General features: G+C 48.4%; 1 protein-coding gene across 1 annotated transcript in view; it reads left to right on the forward strand.

The window, feature by feature from the left end:
• LOC123253768 (threonine synthase-like 2) overlaps positions 1 to 23,630 on the forward strand; it is an 89,992-nt gene that overhangs the window by 26,373 nt on the left and 39,989 nt on the right. Inside the window, exons 2-6 of the mRNA XM_044682912.1 lie at positions 19,383 to 19,577; positions 20,914 to 21,066; positions 22,325 to 22,555; positions 23,138 to 23,286; positions 23,367 to 23,376. Coding sequence (XP_044538847.1) covers positions 19,383 to 19,577; positions 20,914 to 21,066; positions 22,325 to 22,555; positions 23,138 to 23,286; positions 23,367 to 23,376 — 738 coding nt within the window. The remainder of the gene's footprint in view (positions 1 to 19,382; positions 19,578 to 20,913; positions 21,067 to 22,324; positions 22,556 to 23,137; positions 23,287 to 23,366; positions 23,377 to 23,630) is intronic.

The raw sequence follows: 23,630 nt of genomic DNA on the forward strand, positions 1-23,630 counted from the left end.
TTGTTGATAGTTGCATTGGTGTGGTAGTTTCGAGTCCACATCCCCAATCATGTCCTCCTCAGCCCATGTGTTCAAGCAGTTGTTTTTCATATATGTTTCCTCTCCTGCAGTTCTTCCTCTGAATGTGGGTAGCATCTTTACCATAAATCCCTCAGAGCTGTCCTGGGTCATTGCATTGCTGCTGGTACAGAAGTCCATTACATTCGATTTTACCACAGTGTATCAGTCTCTGTGTACAATGTTCTCCTGGTTCTGCTCCTTTCGCTCTGCATCAATTCCTGGAGGTCTTTCCAGTTCACATGGGATTCCTCCAGTTTATTATTCCTTTGAGCACAATAGTATAAGGGCTTTAACTTCTAAGTGAAAGTGCTCGGTGATCATTCAAGAACATTTGGTAGGAGAGAAAAATCTCTGGTTCCCAGGGCTATGCTGGAAGAGGAATGAGGAACGAGTCAAGGGCTTGGTTGGTGCCATTCCCATCATGTGGCCAGTCCTGGCCCTCTTCAGCCCAGTCTTGGTCAGGGTCAGATTCCCTGCGCCTGATGGAGAAAGCTACCTCCTGGCTGCTGGACCCAGAGCAGAGAGGAAAGGGAACTGACTATGCTGCCAAACTGATGGGACTGTAGGCATTGTTGAGGGTTGCCTAGGAGAAATAGAGGCTGGAAACCGAAGGAGGCTGTAAACACACAAACACCACAAAACTACACAAACACAGACACACATGCTAGGACACTAAATCAACTAAGAAATGGCTCCAGAGATGACTGCAGGATCAGAGGTGGAGAATGACAAGCTTATTGGGAGTTGGAGGAAGCGAACCCTGATGCTTGGCTCTCCTGTTGACTGTAGGACCTTAGGCAAGTCATTCCCCTTCTCTGGGCTTTAGTTTCCTCCTTTGTAAAATGAGAAGTGATCCCTAAAGTCCCTTCCAGCTCTGAAGGCTCTGAATCAATGCTACTAGAAGGAAACAACCTTATTGTGTGTGTGTGTGTTCTAGTACACACGTGTGTGGGCAGGGGCAGGAGCAGCAAAGTTCTAGTCTCTATTTTGGCCTGCTGGGACACAAATTAGGAGGCTCATCCTCACTCTCCGGACTCCGAGTCCCAAATGTGTGTGTGATTCTGTTTACTGCTACGTTGGAGGGACTCGACTTGCCAAACTGGAGATTCCTTAAACAGAATCTCCATTTTGCCAGTGTCCAAGCTGAAAGGGGACACGTAGGAATTAACAAAGTACTCTAAGCCTACATTCCTCAGCACTATCGCCTGCCCCAATCTGTACGGTGTGGGACAATCAGTGTCCATTAAGAGAGCTCAAGGATTCTTTTCAATTTTCTAGACACTACATCACGTTAATGGCTCAGCTAAGATCCCCAGGCAATGCCAAAATTCAGCTAAATGAAGCGAAGTCTTCTCTATCCTATACTGAGGCAATTTAGTTTTTGAGTGTCCATGTCGGACTTTACATTTATTCCAGCGATGTGACAACTTGTAGCCTCTTGAAGTCTTGCCGGATCTGTTATATTAGCTCTTCCTCCCAGCTAGCTTCCCATTAGCCAAACGTGTGATCAGGGCATGATCAGGGAGGGAGGGAGGGAGCTGGTATTGTTGGCAATACTGGCCTAGGGAAGGCCACCCCTAGTACCACAGAGCTTCTGTGGTGGAAGAGATCCTGAGAGCCCATTCTACTTTGGAAGGGTTCTTATTGTTTGAGATGCTTTTCCTTATTGCCATTGGCTGGCTCCACTAACCAGTCCCTGTGGTGACTAGTGGGATTAGACAGTGGAGTGCTGGCACCATCAGAACTAGAAGGGTCAAGCCAATAGGAGGCATACCATTTACCCATAGCCCAATCGAGTTCTCTTTTCACCACACAGTGGAAAGAGCATGAGTTCTGGGACCTGAGTTCAAATGCTCCCTCAGATACTTATCACTTCTGTGACCTTAGATAAGTCACTTCAGTTCCTCGGGCCTCAGCGTTCTCTTCTATCTCAGGAGAGCCTAGTCCTCTCGGCTCCAGATTGAAGATCCAATGAGCGTAGCTACGATCTCATCATCCCAAGAGATAGGAGCCTACGGCTTTGAGAAATCAAGCTTCTCTCCCTGGCACTGGAAGGTCGAAGGGCTCGGGCCCTCATCCAGGTCTCCTGACTCCCAAACTATGGCTCAGTTATGCAAGTAGAGAATGATTTCAAGACATAGCCTGTATGGCTCCAATCAAGAGGCCTCAGGGAAGCCTAAGGCTGGAAAGGTCACTTTGGGCTGGAGGGGTTATGGAGGGCCTCCTTTACTCCTTGAAGTCTTGCTCTAGCCATAGAGAAGAACATTCCAACTCCCCGACTCCCTCCATTGCTTTAACTCCATCTGTCCCTTCGTGTCCCTTTCTCTCGGATTTTCTCCTCTAGTGCTGGCTACCTGGCCAAGGTCTTCTCCCTGGTTGGAGCTGTCCCCCTCCCCTCCTATGTCCTGGTTTACCTTACCAGGATCAGCCCACTGAGCAGTGGCGGGCCTTGTGGTCAGGGCTTCGGGGCTGAGCCCAACCCCTTATTCCTGCAACCCAGGAGGAATGGGCTCTGCCTTCCCCCGTTACTACGGGCAGATAGCTGGGTTCAAGAGTCTCTGGCTTTGGATTCCTCCGACCTCTGGGGGAGACTAGGTTAGAGGACGCCCACCACTGTCCAGAACCGGCATTCCCGGGAGGCTGCCGAGAACTTGCCCACACTTGACTCTGGGAGGCCGGCCAGAGCTGTGGACAGTATTTATTTATCTTTCGAGTTTGTAGAAGCAAGTGTGTGGGCCCATCTCCAGCCTTCAAGTGGGCTATCTCAGAACATACCGCCCTTTGCCAGCTCTCAGGCAGACGAAACCCTCCCCACAGGAAGGCTCCACTCATGGGTCCTTCACTGCTTCGGGACTGGCGGGAACCTTGTTCTCAGCGTGGCCGAGGTGTCGGCTGGCTGGAATTTTCCATCGTTCGGGTACATTTCTGGTGGGGGACGTACCACTTGGAGCTGAGGAAGGGGCGGGGTGGGAGGGAGATGGCCGGATGCCAAGGCCTTCCTCCATCCGTATTCATGCTGGTGCAAACACCCAGAGTCTCTCCTACCCTCTCTGAAAACAATTACAGGTTGACGTGGAAGGTGGGAAGTAGAGGCTAGGGCAATGGCAACTCCAGTTGCCCCTGGAGGTTGGGCGAGCAAGTGTTGGGGGGCAGGAAGACGAGGAGAAAGCAGGAATGTAATAGAACAGGGTTGGGCAGCCTGGGAGACCTTCTGGACTGCCTGCTCCTCCATACACTCTGTACACATTTGGAAACTTTCTAGCCGTTGATTTGCTCAAGGTTTAATCCTTTCTGCCTTGGCCTTCATGGTGCCCTCGAGAGGGAGGTGGGTCACAAACCTAGCTCGAGCCATCTTCTCTACTGACCAACGGTGCCAGCCCCTGTTGCCCCCCACCCCAGATGTCCCGTCCAGAGTGTCCGTGGGAAAGCGAGACTCTGAGCTCGGCTCCCGGGCCTCGGGCCATCTGTAGATTCTCGGGGCATCTGCTCACTGTCTGGGCTGGGCTGTGCAGCCTTGGAAGGCAGATTCTCAGCTTCCGCTTGGGGTTGCTGGGAGAGAGGCTACCCTAAACAGAAAAATCATCTGAGAGCTCAGAGACCTTAGAACACGGAACAGAGAACGGCAGTGCTCGAAGGGACCTTAGTACACAAAACCCAGAATGCAAGAGACGAAAGGGAACTCAGTGCTAGAGCATCACGAGTGGAACAGACTTTTACACATAGAACATCGTAGATCGCCAGAGCTGAAAGGAACTATTCACAGTCAATAATTCTAGAGCTGGAAGGGATCTTAGAATAGGGAATGTCAGAGCTGGAGAGATCTTAGAAGATAGAATGTTGAGGCTTGGGATGATCTAAGAACAGGGATAGTGAACCTATGGCACAGGTGCCAAAGGTGGTATGCAGAGCACTCTCTATGGGCATGTGGCCACCCTCTCCCCCACATCTCCAGAGTTGGTTACTAGAAAGGCAGAGGGACTCTGGTGGAGCAGCTTCCCTCCCTCTCTCTACTGGGCCTGACAACATTTTTCCCATCCCCCACCCTTCTGCCCAGCAGCCCAGTGGAAGCACATAGTGAGTAAGATGGGCAGCCCACAGGTGGCAGAGCTGGAGAGGAGCGGAGCACAGTGCTTAGGCAACTCCTGTCCCCCTCTCTACGCTCACTGAGGACCTTCCTTAATTCACCTGCCCACCCCAGCAGCCCAATGGGAGCTCTTCTTTTCTCCCCTGTGTGGGTGGATACACCTGGCATTCAGTGTGGGGGAGAGGCACAGTGCTTGGCCTGGGGGGGGGGCGGGCACAGCACTCCATCTCTAAAAGGTTCGCCATCACTGCCTTAGAACACAGAATATTCGAGCTTGAAAGTATTTTGGAAAAGAGAATGTTGGGGCTTGTAGAGACCTTAGTAAACATAGAACATGCCCTGGCTGTGTAAGTCACTTGACATCTCGGTATCCCAGGCACCTAGCCAAAACTCTGAGTGTGGAGAAGGTCCTGGGCTTTGATGGCCGAGAGCTCCCTGTACCCTTGAAATTACAGATCCAGTTCAAGATAAAGAGACAACGTGCCTCACTGAACTGGCCTGAGGAAAAGACACTTATAATCTAAAGAGCAAGGACTTCTACCCTCTGAGGTCACACCCTAAGTTGGGAACCCTTTGTTCTAGAAATGGGAACCCTTCATTACTGGGAAGTGGGGAAGTGGGAGATTATAGGAGCAGAAATTTAGAGCCCAGGTGGGGAAAGGACTTGTCCAGGGCCCTACATACACATAAGATTCTATATCTAATACTGGAAGGTAGAATCCTAGAAGTCATGGAATCCAAGATCCTTATTTTACAGTGTCTGAGACAGAATTTGAACCCAGGTCTTTTTGATTTCAAGTCAAGGTGGTTCAGAAGAGAAGAGTACTAGACCTAGAGTGAGAAAGATCTGAGTTCAAATATGAACTCTTACACTTGGGCTATATGACATTGAGAAAGTCACTTAACCTCAGTTTGCCTCAGTTTCCTTATCAAAGAGGATCATAGTAATATCCACTACCTGGGATTGCTGCAAATCAAAATTCAAAGCTTTAAATGCTATGCAAATGCTAGATATTCTGTTATTGTTGGTCTCCTAGTAGGAAAGCTCCTCAAGGGCAGGAACTGTTCTCCTCTTCTTGGTATCCCCAAGGTCTAGCACAGAGAAGGAGTTTAGAGAATGCTTGCTAAGTCTTTGATTCCATCTCCAAAGCCAGAGAATACTCTCAACAAAACAGTCCCAATCATGCTTTGTACGTAGAGAATGAGTTCAAAATGTTTGTGAAATTGGATTAAAGTAAATCTCCTTGTTGTTGGGTTATAGGAAACATTCCTTTTCTCTTTGGGATAGACTAGATGAATAGGGATGGCTAAGTGGTACAGTGGATAGAGCACTGGGTTCCATCTTCTCCTCTACCCCTTTACCCAGTGCTATCCAGAGTTCAAATCCATCGTCAGATACACACTAACTGTGACCTTGGATAAGTCACTTAACCCGGTTTGCCTCACTTCCTCATCTGTAAAATGAGGACACGCTGAAGAAGGAAATAGCGAGCCACTCCAGCAGTCCCCACGGACAGGTCCATGGGGTCATGTCAAGTCAGACAAGGCTGAATGACTAAATAACAGCAACAGTTAGACCAGATAGCTTCTGAGGTCCCTCCCTGCTCTCCAATCCTGTGATTCTGCCTGTAAGGATGCTTATATACAGACGAGTGCTTGGGGCTGGGGGAGGTGGTCAGGAACCTGGAGAGTTTCTGCCCCTCCAGGGCTGTAGATTGAGTCTGCAGCTCTCTTGGTCAGTTGTTCCAGAGAGCAGGCATAGATCTTTCCCAAGGGAGAAGCCTGCCAGATCTGGCTGTGAGAGCTCAGAACAATGACCGAGGGGCAGGCCGCTTAACCTCCGTGGATGTCAATCCCTGCAGAACCCTTTGGTAACTTTAGCCCAAGAAGTTTGGCCAGCCTCTTTCTTCACCCGAGTTGTGACAATGAAGGGATTGTTCCCCTCAATTTGATAGATGAGGGACCTGAATTCTAAGGTAGCATAAGGGCAGCTACCATCCCTACCTCCCATTCGATTGAAGGAGATGATGGATGTTACCGTCCTTTGGAAATTCTAAAATGTTGCGCAAAGGTCAGGTATGGCGAGTCTCCACTGAGCACTGGATGGATGGTCTCCAAGGACCTTCTGTGTCATTTTCTCATTAGCTTGAAGGGTGACACTAGAATGATTTTTCAGTAGGTTTCTTACCACTAGATTAAAAAAAAATTCCAAAAGGTCAGATGCTACCCTGAAGATTGATGGCGACTCTCAACAGGAAAGAGGGAAATGGAAAGTCGCAATTGGGCCTGGGTGTTGAACAAAGGCCATCGTCCCAAGCCAGAACTCGAACTGGGGTGGGGCAAGCAGGGGCTATGCTCCGGGTACAAAAAGTTATGGAGGGTTTAACTTCCTCGCCCAAACAACTTAACTACAATTATCATTTGACAAAATATAGGATCAAATACAAAATCCTCTGGTTGGCATCCAAAGCCCTTCATAGTCCAGCCCCATCTTTCCTTTCCAGTCTTCTTATCCCTTACTCCCCAACCATGGACTCTCCCAGTCAGTGCCACTGGCCTCCTGGCTGTCCCATGAACCATCTCGGGGCATTTTTGTTTTTGTTTTTTAAATTTTTATTTTGAATATTTTCCCCTAGTTCCATGTTTCGTGTTCTTTCCCTCTCCCCCAAACCCTCCACCCCCCTGTAGCTGACCCACAATTCCACTGGGCTTTACATGTATCATTGATCAAGACCTAATTCCATATCATTGATAGTTGGACTAGAGTTATTGTTTAGCGTCTCCATCCCCAATGATATCCCCATTGGCCCATGTGATCAAGCAGTTGTTTTTCTTCTGTGTTTCTGCTCCCACAGTTCTTCCTCTGAATGTGGCTGGTTTTCTTTCTCATAAGTCTGACCGGAATGCTCTCTCCTTTCATCTGTGCCTCCGACCTTCCCTGGACTACTTGGAGTCCCAACTACAATCCCATCTTCTCCAAGAGGGCTTTCCCGACAGCCCCTTAACTCCAGCGTCTTCCCTCTATTGCCTATTTCCAGTATAGGAGCCTGCTTGCGTGTTGGGTCCGCCACATCCCCCCCTTCAATTGTGAGCTCCTGGAAGGCAAGGGTTTTCTTTTGCCCCTTTCATCTCCCTGGTACTCAGTGCAATGCCTGGCACACGGAAGCTCCTTCCGGAATGTTTACTGATTGCTAAAACGGAGCCCAGGCCACCCAGGGCATCGTCCTCCAACACGGAAGGGGGCTCCCTTGTGCTTGGCCTCTGAGTGCTTCTACTGTGAGCAGCCTTCAAGGGATTTCCCCGCTTTTCTAGCAGCATATTTCAAATAAAATTATGCACAAGGGGGCAGCTGGGTAGCTCAGTGGATAGAGAGCCAGGCCTAGAGATGGGAGGTCCTGGGTTCAAATCCGGCCTCAGACACTTCCCAGCTGCGTGACCCTGGGCAAGTCACTTGACCCCTATTGTCTACCCCTCCCACTCTTCCGCCTTGGAGCCAATGCACAGTACTGACTCCAAGATGGAAGGTGAGGGGTTTATAAAAACAAACAAACAAACAAATAAATAATTGCCCACAAATCCCTGAGCGAAGCTTTGTGACAGCAAAGCCTTGGGAAGCTTCCGTTCCGATGGCAATCCTGCCCTGCTGTGGAAAGCCCCCATTCTGCTCCCAAGATTCCAGTCCCATTTACCTGATCGGCTGGGCCTTCGCCTAGGGCGGGGCTTCCACTACCCTTGCAGAGCTCTTGGCCTTAGCTGCTGGCAGGTGTTGAGAGAGAAAGTCATTGCTTCCAAAGCCCCACATCTGAGGCGATGGGAGAGGCGATAGCTGGAAAAGGTTGGATTCCAGAGATTCGCCCCAGATATCAGGCTGTGCAAACGAACTGGGTGTGACTCCAGTTGCTTCGGGGACTTTTGCCACCCACAAGGGGACCCCTCCATCCTTTAGTCTGCCATCTGCTTGCTTGGGGACTGGAGGGAGGGAGGGGGTGGGGGGTCTTTCTTTTTATTCTCAGGGCCTAACACGATGTATCCTGACAGCTGCCCCAAGCCATGGTGCCACCCGGGCCCCTTTAGCCCAGCCAACCCTCTGAAGCCTGTGACCGGAGCTCTTGCCCGGGGAAAGTGGTCCGCCACCCATCAGGTCCGCTGCTCATTCCCGACCCGTCCTGGATCAGGGGAGCTGACTCTTATTCTTCCCCTCACTCACACCCGAGCCCATCCTTGGGGGTTGGGTTGGCGGCCCGAGAGCCGATGTACCTCACTTACACATTGGTTTTCAGCACAAGAGGCAAATTCGGACCTCCCAGGATGCCGTGCTTCCAAGGCCATTCCCGAACTGACTTTTACCATCCTTATCGATCTGAAGTAACTGTTCTAAGCTCTTGCGATGGTTTTAATTTGTGTTTCGCTTCTCAGTGATTTGGAATGTTACATAATTGTAACACGCGTGATCTTAAGTGGGGTGAAACTGCCTCACAGAATCCCAGGGGGGGGGCTACTGTGGAATTCTGAGGCAGTTTCACCCCACTTAAGATCATGCTTGTTACATAATATATTGCTTTGTAGCTGATGGGGATATTATTGGGGATGGAGACACTAAGCGATCACTCTAGTCCAACTATCAATAACATGGAATTAGGCCTTGATCAATGATACATGGAAAACCCAGCGGAATTGTGGGTCGGCTAAGCGGGGTTAGGGGGGCTTGGGGGAGGGGGAAAGAACATGAAATATGGAACTAGGGGAAAATATTCCAAATAAAAATTAAATATATTAAATATATTGCTCCATAAAAAAACAACAGCCACGAAGAATTCAGAGAAACATGGGAACACTTATTTGAACGGATGCATAGCGGAGTAACCGGGGAAACAACTCTACCCAAAGATTAGGATCCTGTAAATGGAAACAATACTCAAAAGCTGTCGAACTGATGAACTGCCTCTTGGAACTGGAGAAACTGATGATGAAAGAAGTGTTGGGCTGCGACTAGGATAGAGTCAGTTGGTTGGGATAGAGCACTGGGCCTCGAGTCAGGAAGACTCCTCTTCCTGAGCTCAAATCTGGCCTCAGAGACATCCTAGTGAGTGACTCTGGGCCAGTCACTTCCCTCTGTTGGCCTCAGTTTCCAATGAGCTGAAGAAGGAAACAGCAAACCACGTCTGCCAAGAAAACTCCAAACGAGGCCACGAAGAGTTGGACGTGACGGAGCAACAAAAATTCTTTTCATTTAAGTTCAAATAACTCTGGCTTCAAACAACAGTTGGTACTAAGACTTTAAATAATGAAGCTCGGTGGGTTGAGAGCCAGGCCTAGAGACGGGAGGTCCTAGGTTCCAATCTGATCTCAGACACTTCCCAGCTGTGTGACCCTGGGCAAGTCACTTGACCCTCATTGCCTAGCCCTTCCCACTCTTCCACCTAGGAGTCGATACACGGAAGTTAAGGGTTTAAAAAAAAATAAAATAAAAAAGGAAACTAGAAGGAAGGATGGACTAATGAAGAGATATAAGGGACCTCAGGGGCCAGCTAGTTTTGTTGTTCAGTCGTGTCTGACTTTTTGTGACCCTATTTGGGGTTTTCTTAGCAGAGATATTGGAGCAGTTGGCCATTTCCTTCTCCGGCTCATTTTGCAGATGAGGAAGCTGAGGCAGACAGGGTGAAGTGACCCAGCTGCTAAGTGTCTGAAGGCAGATTTTAACTTGGGCCTTCCTGGCTCTCCACCTAGCTTTCCCCATGGCCTGGTTCCCATGCCACACAGATAAGAGATCTGGGATTTCAGTCTAGGTCTTTGGACTCAAGATACAACATTCTTTCCATAACACACGCCTCCCAACTTAACTCAATTTAGCGGCATATACTACTGTGTGTTTTGTAGTGGGAAGTTCACAAAGCTTTGATTACGCACACTCCAAGCCCCCGTGGAGCCCTGGGCAAGCGAACTTCTCTATGCCTCAGTTTTCTCATCTGTAAAATGTGGCAGTCGGATTTGGTGGCTTCTAAAGCATCTTCCAGCTCTAAATCCCTGATCTTTTCTTTTTTTACCCCTCACCTTGCGTCTTGGAATCAATACTGTATATTGGTTCCAGGGCAGAAGAGCGGTAAGGGTGGGCAATGGAGGTCAAGTGACTTGTCCAGGGTCACACGGCTGGGAACCGATCTTCTAATTATAGAAGATCGTGGAGCCGACTATAATACAAACTGGAACATGTTAAATGCATGTGAGGAATACCAACAAGGTTTAGTTCCTTGGCCCTTGGCCCGACAGAGCATGGTTCCATTGAACAGGAAAGGCTCGGTGACTTTGTATTCTGAGGACCAGCCTAGCGCACACAGAGTGCAGAGTGGCTGCAGGAGGCGAAGCCACTCACAAAGCCCATTTGTTAAGGCAGAGGCACGGGGACCCGATAAATATTTAATAACTAGTTTGTCGAACAACAGGACCCACTTTTCAATTTAATCTGCATTATGAACATTTTCTCCAGCCCTTTCTTAAGTCTAGACAATCAACAAAAACATAAATCAAACCCTGATTTGTAGCATTTGCGGATTCCCAAGGTGTAAACGCTCGCAAGGAAAATTCAATGATGTGGGCTGATTCCCCAAAGCCCCTGCAATAGAAGGGTTGAAATTTGCACTGTCGGAGGACTGCCTATAATGTAATCACGAATTCTTGAAATAAATTGGAGCAAGTAGCTCTTAAAACAGTTAACTGTCGTCGCTGAGGCAGCTGGTGGCTGGTGCTAGAGCATTGGGCCGGGAGTCAGGAAGACCTGAGTTCAAATCTGGCCTCAGAGATTTCCTAGCTGTGGGACCCTGTGTCTGCCTCAGTCTCCTCAGTGGTAAAATGTGGGCACTAATAGGACCTACTTCCCAGAGTGTTTGCAAAAATTAAATGAGATATTTGCAAAACCTGTAGCCCGGTACCTGGCACATAACAATTCTACATAGTGGGCCCTTCATAAATGCATGTTGAGGGTGGGGGCTCAGTGGATTGAGAGCCAGGCCTGGAGATGGGAGGTTCTGGCTTCAGATCTGGCCTCAGGCACTTCCCAGCTGGGTGACCCTGGGCAAGTCACTTGACCCCCATTGCCTAATCCAGGGATGGTGAACCTTTTAGAGACCGAATGCCCCAAATGCAACCCTCATGCTGCATGTGAGCCCCGCCCCTTCCCACCTTACCCCAGACAGGGGAGGGAGGAAGTGCTCCTATTAGGCTGTTGGGCAGAGGGGAGGGTGAAGTGAGGAATGTCCTCAGGCACACGTGGAGAGAGGGACACATAGGTCTGCCGACATGAGCCTAGTCCATACTGCTCTTCTGCTTTGGAACTAATACATAGTATCAATTCTAAGATGGAAGGGAAGGTTTTTTTAAAAAAATAACAATAATAATAATAATAATATTGCAATCACTTCCTAGCTGTGTGACCCTGGGCAAGTCACTTGACCTCCAATGCCTAGTGCATACCCCTCTTCTGCTTTGGAACCAATACACAGTATTGATTCTAAGGTAAAAGGTAGAGGGTTTTTAAAAAATAAAATCAATAACTAAATGCTCGTTTCCTTCCTTCTTCCAACACTTCTTGGAGGGGTGCCCCTGGGCAAAGGACTTAACCTTGATTTGCCTCAGTTTCTTATAAGAGCACCTGCTTTGAAGGGTCACTGGGATGGTGAAATGAGCTCCTATTTATCAAGTGCTCAGCACAGTGTCTGGCACATCATAGGTGTCAGAGAAATCCTTGCTCACCCCTCGTCCCCAAGAGTCTACGAGGAACCAGAATGCATCACGAAAGCCCGACTCTTTCCAGCAGACAGTGACAATGCAGTCTTTGGACAGAGTTGTTGCCAAATAGCCAAATGGCCTGATTTTCAGTCTTCCTTTGTGGAAGGCCTTGTGAAGGAGGCATGATGGGGGACGAGGGACCCTGAAGGAGGCTGATGAACTGCCCTCTGACTGCCACGAGCTGGGCCTTCCCATTTGGTAGCAGGAGTGTTCTCGAGCGGGTCTGCACTGGGGCTCGGCGGCGGCACCATGAGCAGAGTGGACGATGCCTTTGGGTGGGCTTCCATGCAGGGAGATCACCGACGTTCAGTCGAGTCAAGAGCTCTTGCTGGTCAGATCCGTTCTGCAGTGTCTCTGATGTCAAAGGGATGGACGGACCCAAGCAGTGGGTCAGCCGTGCTCCCTGAGTGCCAGTGCGTGTCGCCTCGTCACTCAGCCAGCTGGCATGGACCAGTCTGGGGATAGGAGAGAAGAAACCCCAAAGCGAGTCCTTAAAGAGATGGCTGGTGAGCTGGCGGCCCTCTAGATGGTAAGGAAGTCCTCGGCCCGAGTTCAGAGGGTCCCAGCGGCTGAAAAGTCCCGAGTCCTGGCTCTTGATCCGGATGACACCTCCGAGGCCTAGTGGAACTCCCAAATTTTACAGCTGACAGAACTGAGGCCCAGAGAGGATAAGAGGCCTGTCCAAGGCCAAGCAGCTAGTAAGGAGCAGATTTGGCTGTTGGGCATTCCAAATCTTCTCATTCCAAATCTACAGACGAATAAGTGTAAACCGAAAAATCGATGTGAAGAATAGTGCCGAGATGCAAGGGCTGAGCTGGCTAAGAAGTCTGCTAGGGAAGTCCCCGTGAGATCAGGGAGCTGAAATCCAGGGGTGCCTCGAGGCGGTTGATCATTTGTCTGAACCAACCTGATTCCCTGGGGCATTACTGAGTTTTTAAGGAGGACAATCTGGGTTTCCCACTCCCAGCTGGTAACACATGGCAACAGGGTTCCACCATTTTTTCCACTCAATCGGCTCTATCGTGGGCATCTCTGGGGGACGACTAGTTCAACCAAAAGCTACAGTCAGAAGAATTCTGCCACGTCTCCATTGTAGGGTGGGGAAAGAACTGGAAAAGCAACTGTGCCTCAGGATTATCAACTTCCCGTCTTCTACAGGTGATCATTGGGGGTGTTGTGGGGAGAATTCCTGTTCCAGTACTAGTCAGACTAGATTGCCATATCCCTGCAGGGAGCTAACATTGTGCTGGTGATTAGGGCAATCGGTGGGGCTGGTTGGGGCGTGTGTGGAGGTGGGGGGCGGGGGTTGGGGTGGGAGGACTCTCTCCCTCCTGGGGAAAGAGGAGCGTGACCAAAATCAAGAGGCAAAGAAGCGAGATCCAAATGTCAGGCCAGGTGGAGAACACGGCTATTTCTTTAACTTCAAAATCTCAAAGGCAGAGACGAGTGGCAAGCCAGGAGGAAGAGCGGCAATCTGAGTTCTGGAGTCCACAAAGGAGCAGAAATATTGGAGGGATGGTACCTATTCTGATTCAACCTGTATGCCCCAAACTTTGGCATGTCCTGGGAGCTGAATGCTCTGATCCATTCCCTTTTCAGACTGATCTTCTTTATGCCTCGTGTCATGCCTCTTTGCTCCAGATTCTTCAGTAGCTCCCCATTTCTTACCCCAAGTGAAATTCAAGCTTTCAGATCACAGACCTCTTGACTCCCAAGCCTCACCCACAAGAAAGAACGCTCTCCTTAGTCCAATCTCCCTTCTTCCTTAACACTGAAAAAGAATAGATGCCACCTTCTTCCATTAACAGAATTGTTGAGGGTGGCATCCTGGTAGTTATCACCATGCCCGAACTCAAATTCCCACCTCTTCCTCTTCCAGTCCCAAAGATGCTAAATTTCCAGCTGCCTAAGTGAAAACCATGCTGCTCCCCTGCCACCATCCTCATCTACCTGAGCCTTATTCCTCCTAAGTCTCAAACCAAGCTCTGTCCTCTGGAACCCTCTTATATGATTTTAGTACTTTTTGTGCCTCTTTTACCAAGCTGTTAATTCTCTTTTCATGTTTTCTTGTATTGCTCTCATTTCTTTTCCAGAAGCTTTCTTCCACCTCTCATATTTGATTTTTACTGTATATTTGTTCTAAGGCAAAAGAGAGCTGTAAGGGCTGGGCAATGGGGGTTAAGTGACTTACCCAAAGTCACTTGCATGTGATTTTTAAAATAAATTTTTTTTGCCATTTTCTCATCTTTCTTTAGCTCTTCTAGGAATTCCTGTTGGGCAGATCATCCGATCTGCATTTTTCTTTCAGGTGCAATTTGCTTGTAGACGTTTTCAAGTCATCATCTTCCGAGTTTGAGTGTTGAGCTTCCCTGTCCCCAAAGTAGATTTTTATGGTCAGAGTCATCGTTGTTGTTGTTGTTGTTGTTGTTGTTTGTTGTTTGTTGTTGGTGGTGGTTATTGTTGTTGTTGTTGTTGTTGTCGTTGTCGTCGTCGTCGTCGTCATTGTTGTTGTTGTTGTTTGCTCGTTCCCAACCAATTTCTTGACTTTGGACTTTTATGTTAGAGTTGGGCTCTGTTTGCCTCTGGGGGTGTGGGAAATGTCTGGCCTTGTGTGTCTTTGGATGACTTTTGGGTCCTGCTACTTTCACAGCTGGGTGGTTTTTAAGCCTTTTCATTTCTCCTCCCTCCCAACATCTCTCCCATGAATCCCCCTTCTCTTCAGTCACGTCACTTTCCACCTGGATGACTGCTATACCCTCCTAAATCAGCTCCTTGCCTCCTGTTTCTCTCCTCTCCAAACCATCTTCCCTCCCAGATGCCAAATTGACTTTTTGCTGGTTTTTCCAGCTCAGAAATTGATTGGCCGTGCCTTTGAAAGTTGTTCAGAGAGATGAGCTATGGGAAAATGCTCACTTTGCTGCACCATCTTGGCTTTTCTTTTGCAACTTCTTCCCCACTGAGGGTCATCTCTATCCAGTTCTCTCATTCTGTCCAGATTCTGGTGGCTATCATTCGCCAGCCTCTGAGTCATTCTCCTTCCTTTATCAAGGGATTCACTACTTCCTTTCTTGTCTAAGTCCTGCTTTTATACTTGGGAACATCAACATTGACGTTGATTTCCCTGCAGATACCTTGGCCTCCCACTTCCTCACCTTCCTTAGCACCTTCGGTCCACCTTGATGACATGCCTGAGGGAGACGCCCCCCGAACTCACTGACTGGTTTGTGGCCCATCAGTTATCCTCAACCTGGCTTAACCCCTAGGTGAGATGGTTTGCTGGGGTGAGGCGACTGAGCACCCTACACACAGCTTTTTGAAGCCATAGGTAAGAGCTGGGTGGCAAGTAGACATCAAGGAAGGAAAGCATCCCTGAAAAAAGGACCTGAGAGGGGTAGCTAAGCCTGGGGTTTGGAGGTCCTGAGTTCAAATTTGACCTCAGATACTTCCTAGCTATGTGACCCTGGGCAAGTCACTAAACCTCCCTTTCCTAGCCCTTATGGCTCTTCTGCCTTGGAACCAAAACATGGTACGGATTTGAAGACAGAAGGTAAGAGTTTAAAGAGCTGAAGGGCTTGGCAAACTCTCACAGCAGAGGTATTCGTCTTAAGTGTTTCTATGGGCTGTTTGTGCCCTACCTGTGGTAGAGTCTTCCAAACTCATACTGGTCTGATCAGCCACATTTGGACCCCTGGTACATGGATCCCGACATGATGATGTCATTCTGGTCCTCTTCGAGGACAAAAGACAACCAGCCAACCAATGTTGATGACCCAGGAATGGCCGTGCCTATCACCTAGAGCTCGGAAATTCCTCTAATCATTCCATCTCTCTCTGTGCCTCAGTCAACCTAAATCTCTTTCTCATCCTTGCTATGACCATCCCCAGTGCTCTCTCCATTGAATTTCCCTTCATTCTCAGTCTCGGCTCTGTTCCCCTGGGCAGCTTCATGCTGTCTTCTAAGCCTTTTGGCCCCCTCGTCCCACCACAACTTTTGCCTTGCAAAACCCCAAGGCCAGGATCGCCCCCTTCCATCTGGCATTTAAAGTTCTTCATGATCTGGCTCTGGTTCTGCTCTTCTAGACTTTTCACACATTCCTCTCATTTACTCGCTCTACGTACAGTACACTCGAAACAGCGTTCCTTGCACGTTTCATCTCTAGTCTCGGGGTCTTTGCACAGGCTGTGCCTTATGCCTAGATCACATCCCCTCCTTGCCTCCACCTCTCAGAATCCCCAGCTCCCTTTAAAGCTCAGCTCAGGTGCTTCCTCCTCCAAATCACCTCGCATTTACTCTGTATAGATTTTAGCTTCGTTTTTAGGTATGTATATTGTCCCCCTGATGGACGTCACCTCCTCAAAGGCAGAGACTCTTTCGTTTTGGTCTTGGATTCCCCAGCACCTAGCACCATGCTTGGCACAACTGGAAAGGACCTTGGAGGCCATCTAGTCCAACAGCTTCATTTTACCTATGAGGATCCTGAGAGCCATGGACATGAAATAAATTCGAACCCAAGTTTTCTGATTCCAGGGTCAATGCTATCACCAGCATATCACTCTGACTCAAAGTTACCAAAGGATCCAGATTCAAATTCTGTTTCTCTTTGCTGTGTGACATAGGGCAAGTTTCTTTCTGTCTTTGGGTTTCCTCAGTGTTCTCCTCTCTAAAAACGAAGAAGCCGAACTAGTGAGAGATTCCTAACAGTGAGACTGAGAACTTTATTTTATTTGAAGGGTCTGGTAATTGGATCTATTTTATTATTTTTATTCCCTCACCTTCTGTCTTAGAATCCATACTGGGTATTGGTTCCAAGGCAGAAGAGAGGTAAGGGCTGGGCCATGGGGGTCAAGTGACTTGCCCAGGGTCACACAGCTGTGAAGTGTCTGAGGTCAGATTTGAACCCAGGACCTTCCGTCTCTGGGCTTGGGTCTCCATCCACTGAGCCACCTGGGAATTGTATTTAATAATGGATTTCTTTTGTAATCCTATGTATTTTATTTCCGATTTTAAAAAGTGATTCTGAGAAAAGGATCATAGGTTTCCCCCAGCCTGTAAAAGACAAGACACGGAAAATATCGATGAACCCCTGCACTAGATGTGTCAGAGGTCCTTTCCTGCTCTAAACATCTGACATTAAATGGCAAGAGTGTCAAGTCGCCACATCCAAGGAGGGTTTTGGAGGAGGATGAGGGACCAGGCTGTGTTCTCAAGTTGTTATCCAATAAGGAGGGCTCCTTTTAGATCTTTATATAATAATCTCTTATTGCTGTTCAGGCACTTCCATTCATGTCTGACTCTTGGTGGCTCGGGGGTTTTCTTGGCAGAGATACTGTAATGGTTGACCATTTCCTTCTCCAGTTCATTTTCTAGATGAAGACATCGAGGCAAACAGGGTTGCGCCACTTGCCCAGGGTTACGCATCTAGTAAGTGTCTGAGGTCAGATTTGAACTCTGGAAGATGAGTCTTCCTGGTTCCAGGCACAGCACTCTGTCCACTACAGCGCCACCTAGCTGCTCAGTGACCCCTTACTTTCCTATCATACCCTCAAGTGAAAAAGAATGTTCATATTCTCTCTTTCCACCTTTACAACCAATCGCTTATCAATCTATAAATGTTTATTAGATGCCTACTGTGTGTAAATAGCTTTGAATAGCTAGCTAGCCTTGGAGACAGGAACTGGGTTCAAATCTTGCCTCCTAAACCTCCTGGCTTATGTGACCCTGGACAAGTCATTCAACCCCTCAGTTTCTGAGATAACTTTCTAAAACTATAAGTTATAGAGCAGATGCTCCTTATACTAACTAAATCAGGGACCTGGTGGGGGTGGGATACAGCAGACATTAGACCAAAAAAGTCACGGTCCCTATCCTCTAGGTCCAGGGGTTCCCAAACTTTTTTGGCCTGCCGCCCCCTTTCCAGAAAAAATCTTCCTTAGCCCCCTGGAAATTCATTTTTTTCAAAATTTTAATAGCAACGAATAGGAAAGCTAAATGCACCTGTGGCCATCACCGCCTTCCTGGATCGCTGCAGCACCCACCAGGGGGCGGTGGCGCCCACTTTGGGAATCACTGGCCTAGGAGTTTCCAGTCTGTGGGAGAGAAACCATATTACAGGAGGGAAGTGAGGGGAAGGAAGTAGCGACTGAGAGGATTAAGAAAGCCCTCAAGATTGAGCTGAGCTTTGAAGAAAACTAGGGTTTGGGAAAGGTTGGGGTAAGGAAGGCATGCGCTCCTGACCTGGGTCATAGCTGTGCTCTCCTCATGGGAAATGGAATGGCATGTGTGAGCAACAGTAAGTAGGCACCGTTGACTCTATCTCAGAGTGGGTGAAGGGAAGGAACATGGTCAGTGTCTGTAAAAACAGGGGATTGTGAAGGGCCTTTAATAATAATGGAGGGAGGGCTGCCTCCTGCATGTAGCATGGGGTGTCACTGGAAGGCTGAATCAACATCTCCAGCTTCTTCTAGTCCTACCCTTCTCCAAGGGAGACTTTCATTCTTGCCAGGAGTGGAAGTGTTGGGGTTGGGGTCAGAAGTTTGGCTACTCTGCTCCCCTCAGAGCGAGGACCCATCGGGCTAGAATTCTATTATTGGCTCCCTTAAATATTATTTGAGGAAAGGAAGATCCAACCTTTATACCCAAGACTTGGCTTCCTTCCCACCGAATACCAGTTTCTCAATGAACACACAACAATGAGCAAAGAAACCCATTTATCCAAATTAGAATATAATAGAAAACTAGAAATCAGAAAAGCATATATAGGGCAACGTCTCCCAGATAATCCAGAGTGAAGGAGTTCTCCCTTTGGGAGCAAAATAACTCAGCTCAACCAAAAGAGATTGGATCTCACCCCATGGGAAGTTTCCCTGAAGTCTCTAGTGTAGCACGCTGGGGATAGGGATGCAATGGAAACCGCCTGTTCAATCGCACTGGCTTCTTCCCACAATTTTATTCTCCGCTTTAGCAACACCAAGTAGGGTTTGGCAGGGTCCATCTTCTCTCTCTCTCTCTCTCTCTCTCTCTCTCTCTCTCTCTCTCTCTCTCTCTCTGTCTGTCTCTGTGTCTCTTTGTCTCTGTCTCTGTCTCTCTCTCTCTCTGTCTCTGTGTTTTTCTGTCTCTGTCTGTCTATCTCTTTCCTTCTCTCTCTTTCTCCCTCCCTCTCTTTTCTCCCCCTGCCCCTCTGTCTCTTTTCTCCTCTCACTCTTTCTTTCTCTTTTTGTCTGTCTATCTTTCTCCTTCCTGAATACAGTGTGGCATCCTATAAATTATATGTAGCACCTCAACATGCTTCCCCCTCCTCCCTTCCATGATAGAAAATGGGTGCTAAAGAGCCATTCCCTTCAGGAAAAATTGTTCACATGAAATGACAGCCATGTCTCAGTGACAGGGAGGTGGACCATTTGGAACTGAGACATTGTTGGGTGAATAAACTGCGGTCATCTCTTATACCCCATTTAGGTCTGATTGACCGAGCCTTCAGCAGATTCCGACACCGAGATGTTGTTCATCTGTCCAGGCTGAAGAATGGGTTGAATGTGCTAGAGCTGTGGCACGGCATCACCTACGCCTTTAAGGACCTGTCCCTGTCCTGTTCAGGACAGTTCTTACAGTACTTTCTGGAGAAAAGGCAGAAACATGTCACTATCATTGTAGGTGTGTGGGTGAGAATAATGGGAGTGAAAAGATCCCAGGCATCAGAACTAGAAGGAAGGAACCAGTCTGATCTCTTCATTTAAGGATCCTAAATCCAGGGCTGAAAGGGACCCCCGAGACCTTTTAGTTCAACCTCTTTCATTCTACAGATGAGGAAACTGAGTCACACAGCTAATAAGGAGCAGGGTAGGGATTCACATCCTGGTCTTTAGACTCCCAATCTCAGGCTCCAGTTTTAGGTTGCTCCAGGAATATAGGCTGTCCTTGGAACTATGGCGAGCTGTCTTCCATTCACTGAGTGCTTTTGGTCACCAGGAGAACTGTAGAAGGAGGCATCAACCTGGACAAGGTCAGTCAGATAGCAAGTCAGCATGCTTGTCCTTCTGATGTATGGTTGACCACGTCAGGGTTGTATGCCCAGTGTTGCAGAGAAATCATTCAAGCCTGTGGTCTCAGGCCTTTTCCGGAGGTTCAAGGTTCTCTCTGGAGATGGGCTGGAGCTAAACTATTTGGCACTGTGGCCTAGTAGATAGAGTGCAAGATTTGGATTCAGAAAAAACTTGAGTTCTAATCCTTCCTCTGATGTATTATATGTGTGCAATGAATAGTTCAAGCCATGAATCTCTTTATGTATCATCCTTTTTATCTGTAAAATGGGTGCAACAATAGCCTCTTTCTCACAAGGTGGAATGAAAAAGGTGCTTTCTAAGCCAGAAAGTAGCATAACATAATGGGTAGAGAGTCAGGAAGACCTGAGTTCAAGTGCTACTTCTGATAACATTGGCTTCAGGACCTTGGGCAGCTCAATGCCCCAGTAACTTTCTGCTCTGCAAGGGTAATAAAGAGGAGTTTTCTATGACAATGAAATCATGTAGTGTCATCTAAAAAACAAAGCAAAACTACTCTTATCCATATGGCACCATCAAAGTGTTTATAAGGTAACTAAAGGGCAACAGAGTGTGCAGAGAGCTTAATTTAGAGTCAGGAAGACCTGAGTTCAAATCCAGCCTCAGACATGCTCTAGCTATGTGATGCTGAGAATTACCAGACCCCTGCCTGCCTCAGTTTCCCCAACTATAAAATGGGAATAATAATAGCACCTACTTCCCAGGGTGGTTGTGAAGATCGTATGACACAAAATTTATAAAATGCTTTGTGAACCTCAGAGCTTTATATGAAAGCTAGTGGTGGTAGTAGCAGTAGCAGCAGCAGCAGCAGTAGTAGGAATCGTAGTGGTGGTGGTGGTGGGTGGGTGGGGTAGTTGTTTTAATGTAAATTATTAGTAATAATAGTAGTTGCAATATGAATTGTTAACATTATTGTTAATCCCCATCAGGAACTTCTGGAGACACCGGGAGCTCAGCCATTGAGAGTGTCCGTGGAGCCAAAAACATAGACATCATTGTTTTGTTGCCCCTGGGGCTCTGCTCTAAGATCCAGGAGCTCCAGATGACAACAGTGATTGAGGACAATGTGCATGTGTTTAGGGGTAGGGACTGCATGGGAACACTCTGGGGTGGTCAAGAGATCTTGAGCTGAAGAAATGTTAGGGGAGGGAGTCATTTAAGCTTGGAAGGGCTAGACTAGAACCTGGGACCCTCTAAAGCAGTGGTTCTTAAGTCATAGTCCTTAAGTTCCAGAAATAGAAAGATAGATAGATCAATCAATCTGTGGATGGATGGGTGGATGGGTGGGTGGGTGGATGGATGGATGGATGGATGGATGGGTGGATAGATGGAAGGATGGTTGGACAGATGGATGGATGGTTGGACAGATGGGATGGATGGTTGGACAGATGGATGGATGGATGGATAGAAGATTTTCAATCTGACCAACTCTCTAATAATGAGTGTTTTATTTTATGTATTTAAAAACACTATGGGTCCATAGTTTTCACTGACTCCTATTGGGGTTCTTGATATAAAAAAGGTGATGAACTCCTGCTTTAAAGGGAGGAAACAACTGCCTTTGTGTTGAAATTCAAAGGGTACTGAAAGATTCCCCTACCACTCAAATGTATAGTGACTTCATTTTTAATGTTCTGAAGATTGTATTGTTCCTCGGTTCACTTACATGTGATGAAGCCATCTTTTGGAGGCTGGCCTGACCTCTATATGGTCATTCAAGTTTGAGACTGAGAATGATATGAGACACCCCGAGTCAACCAAAGGAAGTTTATTTAGTCCTAGCATGAACAGGCTCTTTGGCAAGGATGTAACCCTGATTTGCTTGGGGCCTCTATTGGCTGTATTGGTCTCCTAGTCATAGGCAGCTACAGACTCTTACCTTTTGTCCCTAAGCCACCAGGAAGCGACATCAGGGTCCCAGGCCTTAGTGTTCTGGGCCTATGAAACCTCAGGGATGGTTTCTATACCTTTTAAGGAAAACGAGGCTTGCCTTCATGGCAGAAATCGCTCCCACCACACTGAAACATAGTAGATAGTCAAACAGTAAGTCAATCAGCAAGCACTTATTGGCCCTGGGAAATATGAGGACAAAGGGCAGAAGAACAGCCCTACTGGTGAAGAACTTCTAATGAAAAGAAGGGTTGCATGAAGGAGTGTAAATGGAGTTCTGTGAGCCTCTAGCGGAGGCTACATGTGTGGGGGCTGAGGGACAAGATTGGCTCCATAGATGGGATCAGATGCAGAAGGCCTTGAATGCCCAGCTGAGGGATCTAGGAGGAGCTCTTCGGGCTGGGAGTCACCAAGCTCCTGACCACCACCGTGTCCTCTTTCCCCCGACAGTGGAGGGTAACAGCGATGAGCTGGACGAGCCCATCAAAGCCGTGTTTGCTGACGTAGCTTTTGCCAAGAAGCACAACCTGATGAGTCTGAATTCCATTAACTGGTCCCGGATCCTGGTACAGATGGCACACTACTTTTTTGCCTACTTCCAATGTGTGCCATCCATGGACATCTGCCCGCTGCCCCCTGTGGAGGTGGTTGTGCCAACCGGGGCTGCGGGCAATCTGGCTGGTGAGATGATGCCCAGGCTTTAGCCCACGGACCAGCCTTGGCATGGGTCATAGAATTAAAGTTAAGAGAGGCCTCTGAGGTCAGCCAGGACAAACCCCTCACTTTATAGAGCTAGACAGTGAAGCCCAGAGAAAAGGAAATTACCAACAGAGGTCATGCAGGATTTGAACCCAGAACAGCTAAACATTGTCAACTGTCATCCCTTGTGCTTCCCAATAAGAGGATTACAGAAGCAGAGTTACATAAGGCCAGCGCAGGGGAAAGGCTCTTATTAGCCCTAGATTTGGGGATGGAGTTGGGGAAGGCTTTGTAAATGTGGTGTTTGGGGCGATCCTTAAAAGGTACTGGGGAATTTAGGAGGGGAGCATGAGGTTCAGAGGGAGAATTCCTGGGTTTGAATCCCAACCCTGTCAGCTAACCAGCTGGGGTGACTTTGGATAAGTCACTTATCTCCATATCTATTCTGGTAATACCGTGCTCCCACCCGTACACGTCCATTACTAGCTCACCTGGGCTGTCACAAGGAATCCGGATCACCTTTGGCAGGAGGAGGCATCTGAAGCTTCTTGTCCTTGTTCTCAGCGGGATGCATCGCTCAGGAGATGGGTCTGCCTGTCCGCCTGGCCACCGTGGTGAACCGCAATGACATCATCCACAGGACGGTCAGGCAGGGCGACTTCTCACTTTCAGGGAACACCAGAGCATCGTTGGCATCCGCCATGGATATTCAGGTGAGGCCCGGGAAAGCCGGGCTGTTCGGCTCCTTTCCCCGCCCTCCCCTCCTCGACATCTTGGCACTCCTCCTCTCTAGGGGACGGGAGGTACAGCATGTCCCAGAACGCCGCCACAGGCAGCCCTGTGGTGCCCCAGATTAGAATCCTCCTCTAAGTCTCGTGAGGTCACCCAGTGTTATCTGAGAGGTGTTAGAGGAGAGACAGGACCTGGGTTCAAATCAAATACTCACCCCCTCCCTCGCCCCCTCCCTCATCCCTTCCCTCACCCCCCACGCCCCGGAATGCTGTCCGGATGCATGATGGCTCTGGGAGCTCCTGCCCGCCCCGCTCTTGCAGGTGCC

This window comes from Gracilinanus agilis, chromosome X (assembly GCF_016433145.1).
Source record: "Gracilinanus agilis isolate LMUSP501 chromosome X, AgileGrace, whole genome shotgun sequence".
NCBI classification, from domain to species: Eukaryota; Metazoa; Chordata; class Mammalia; order Didelphimorphia; family Didelphidae; genus Gracilinanus; species Gracilinanus agilis.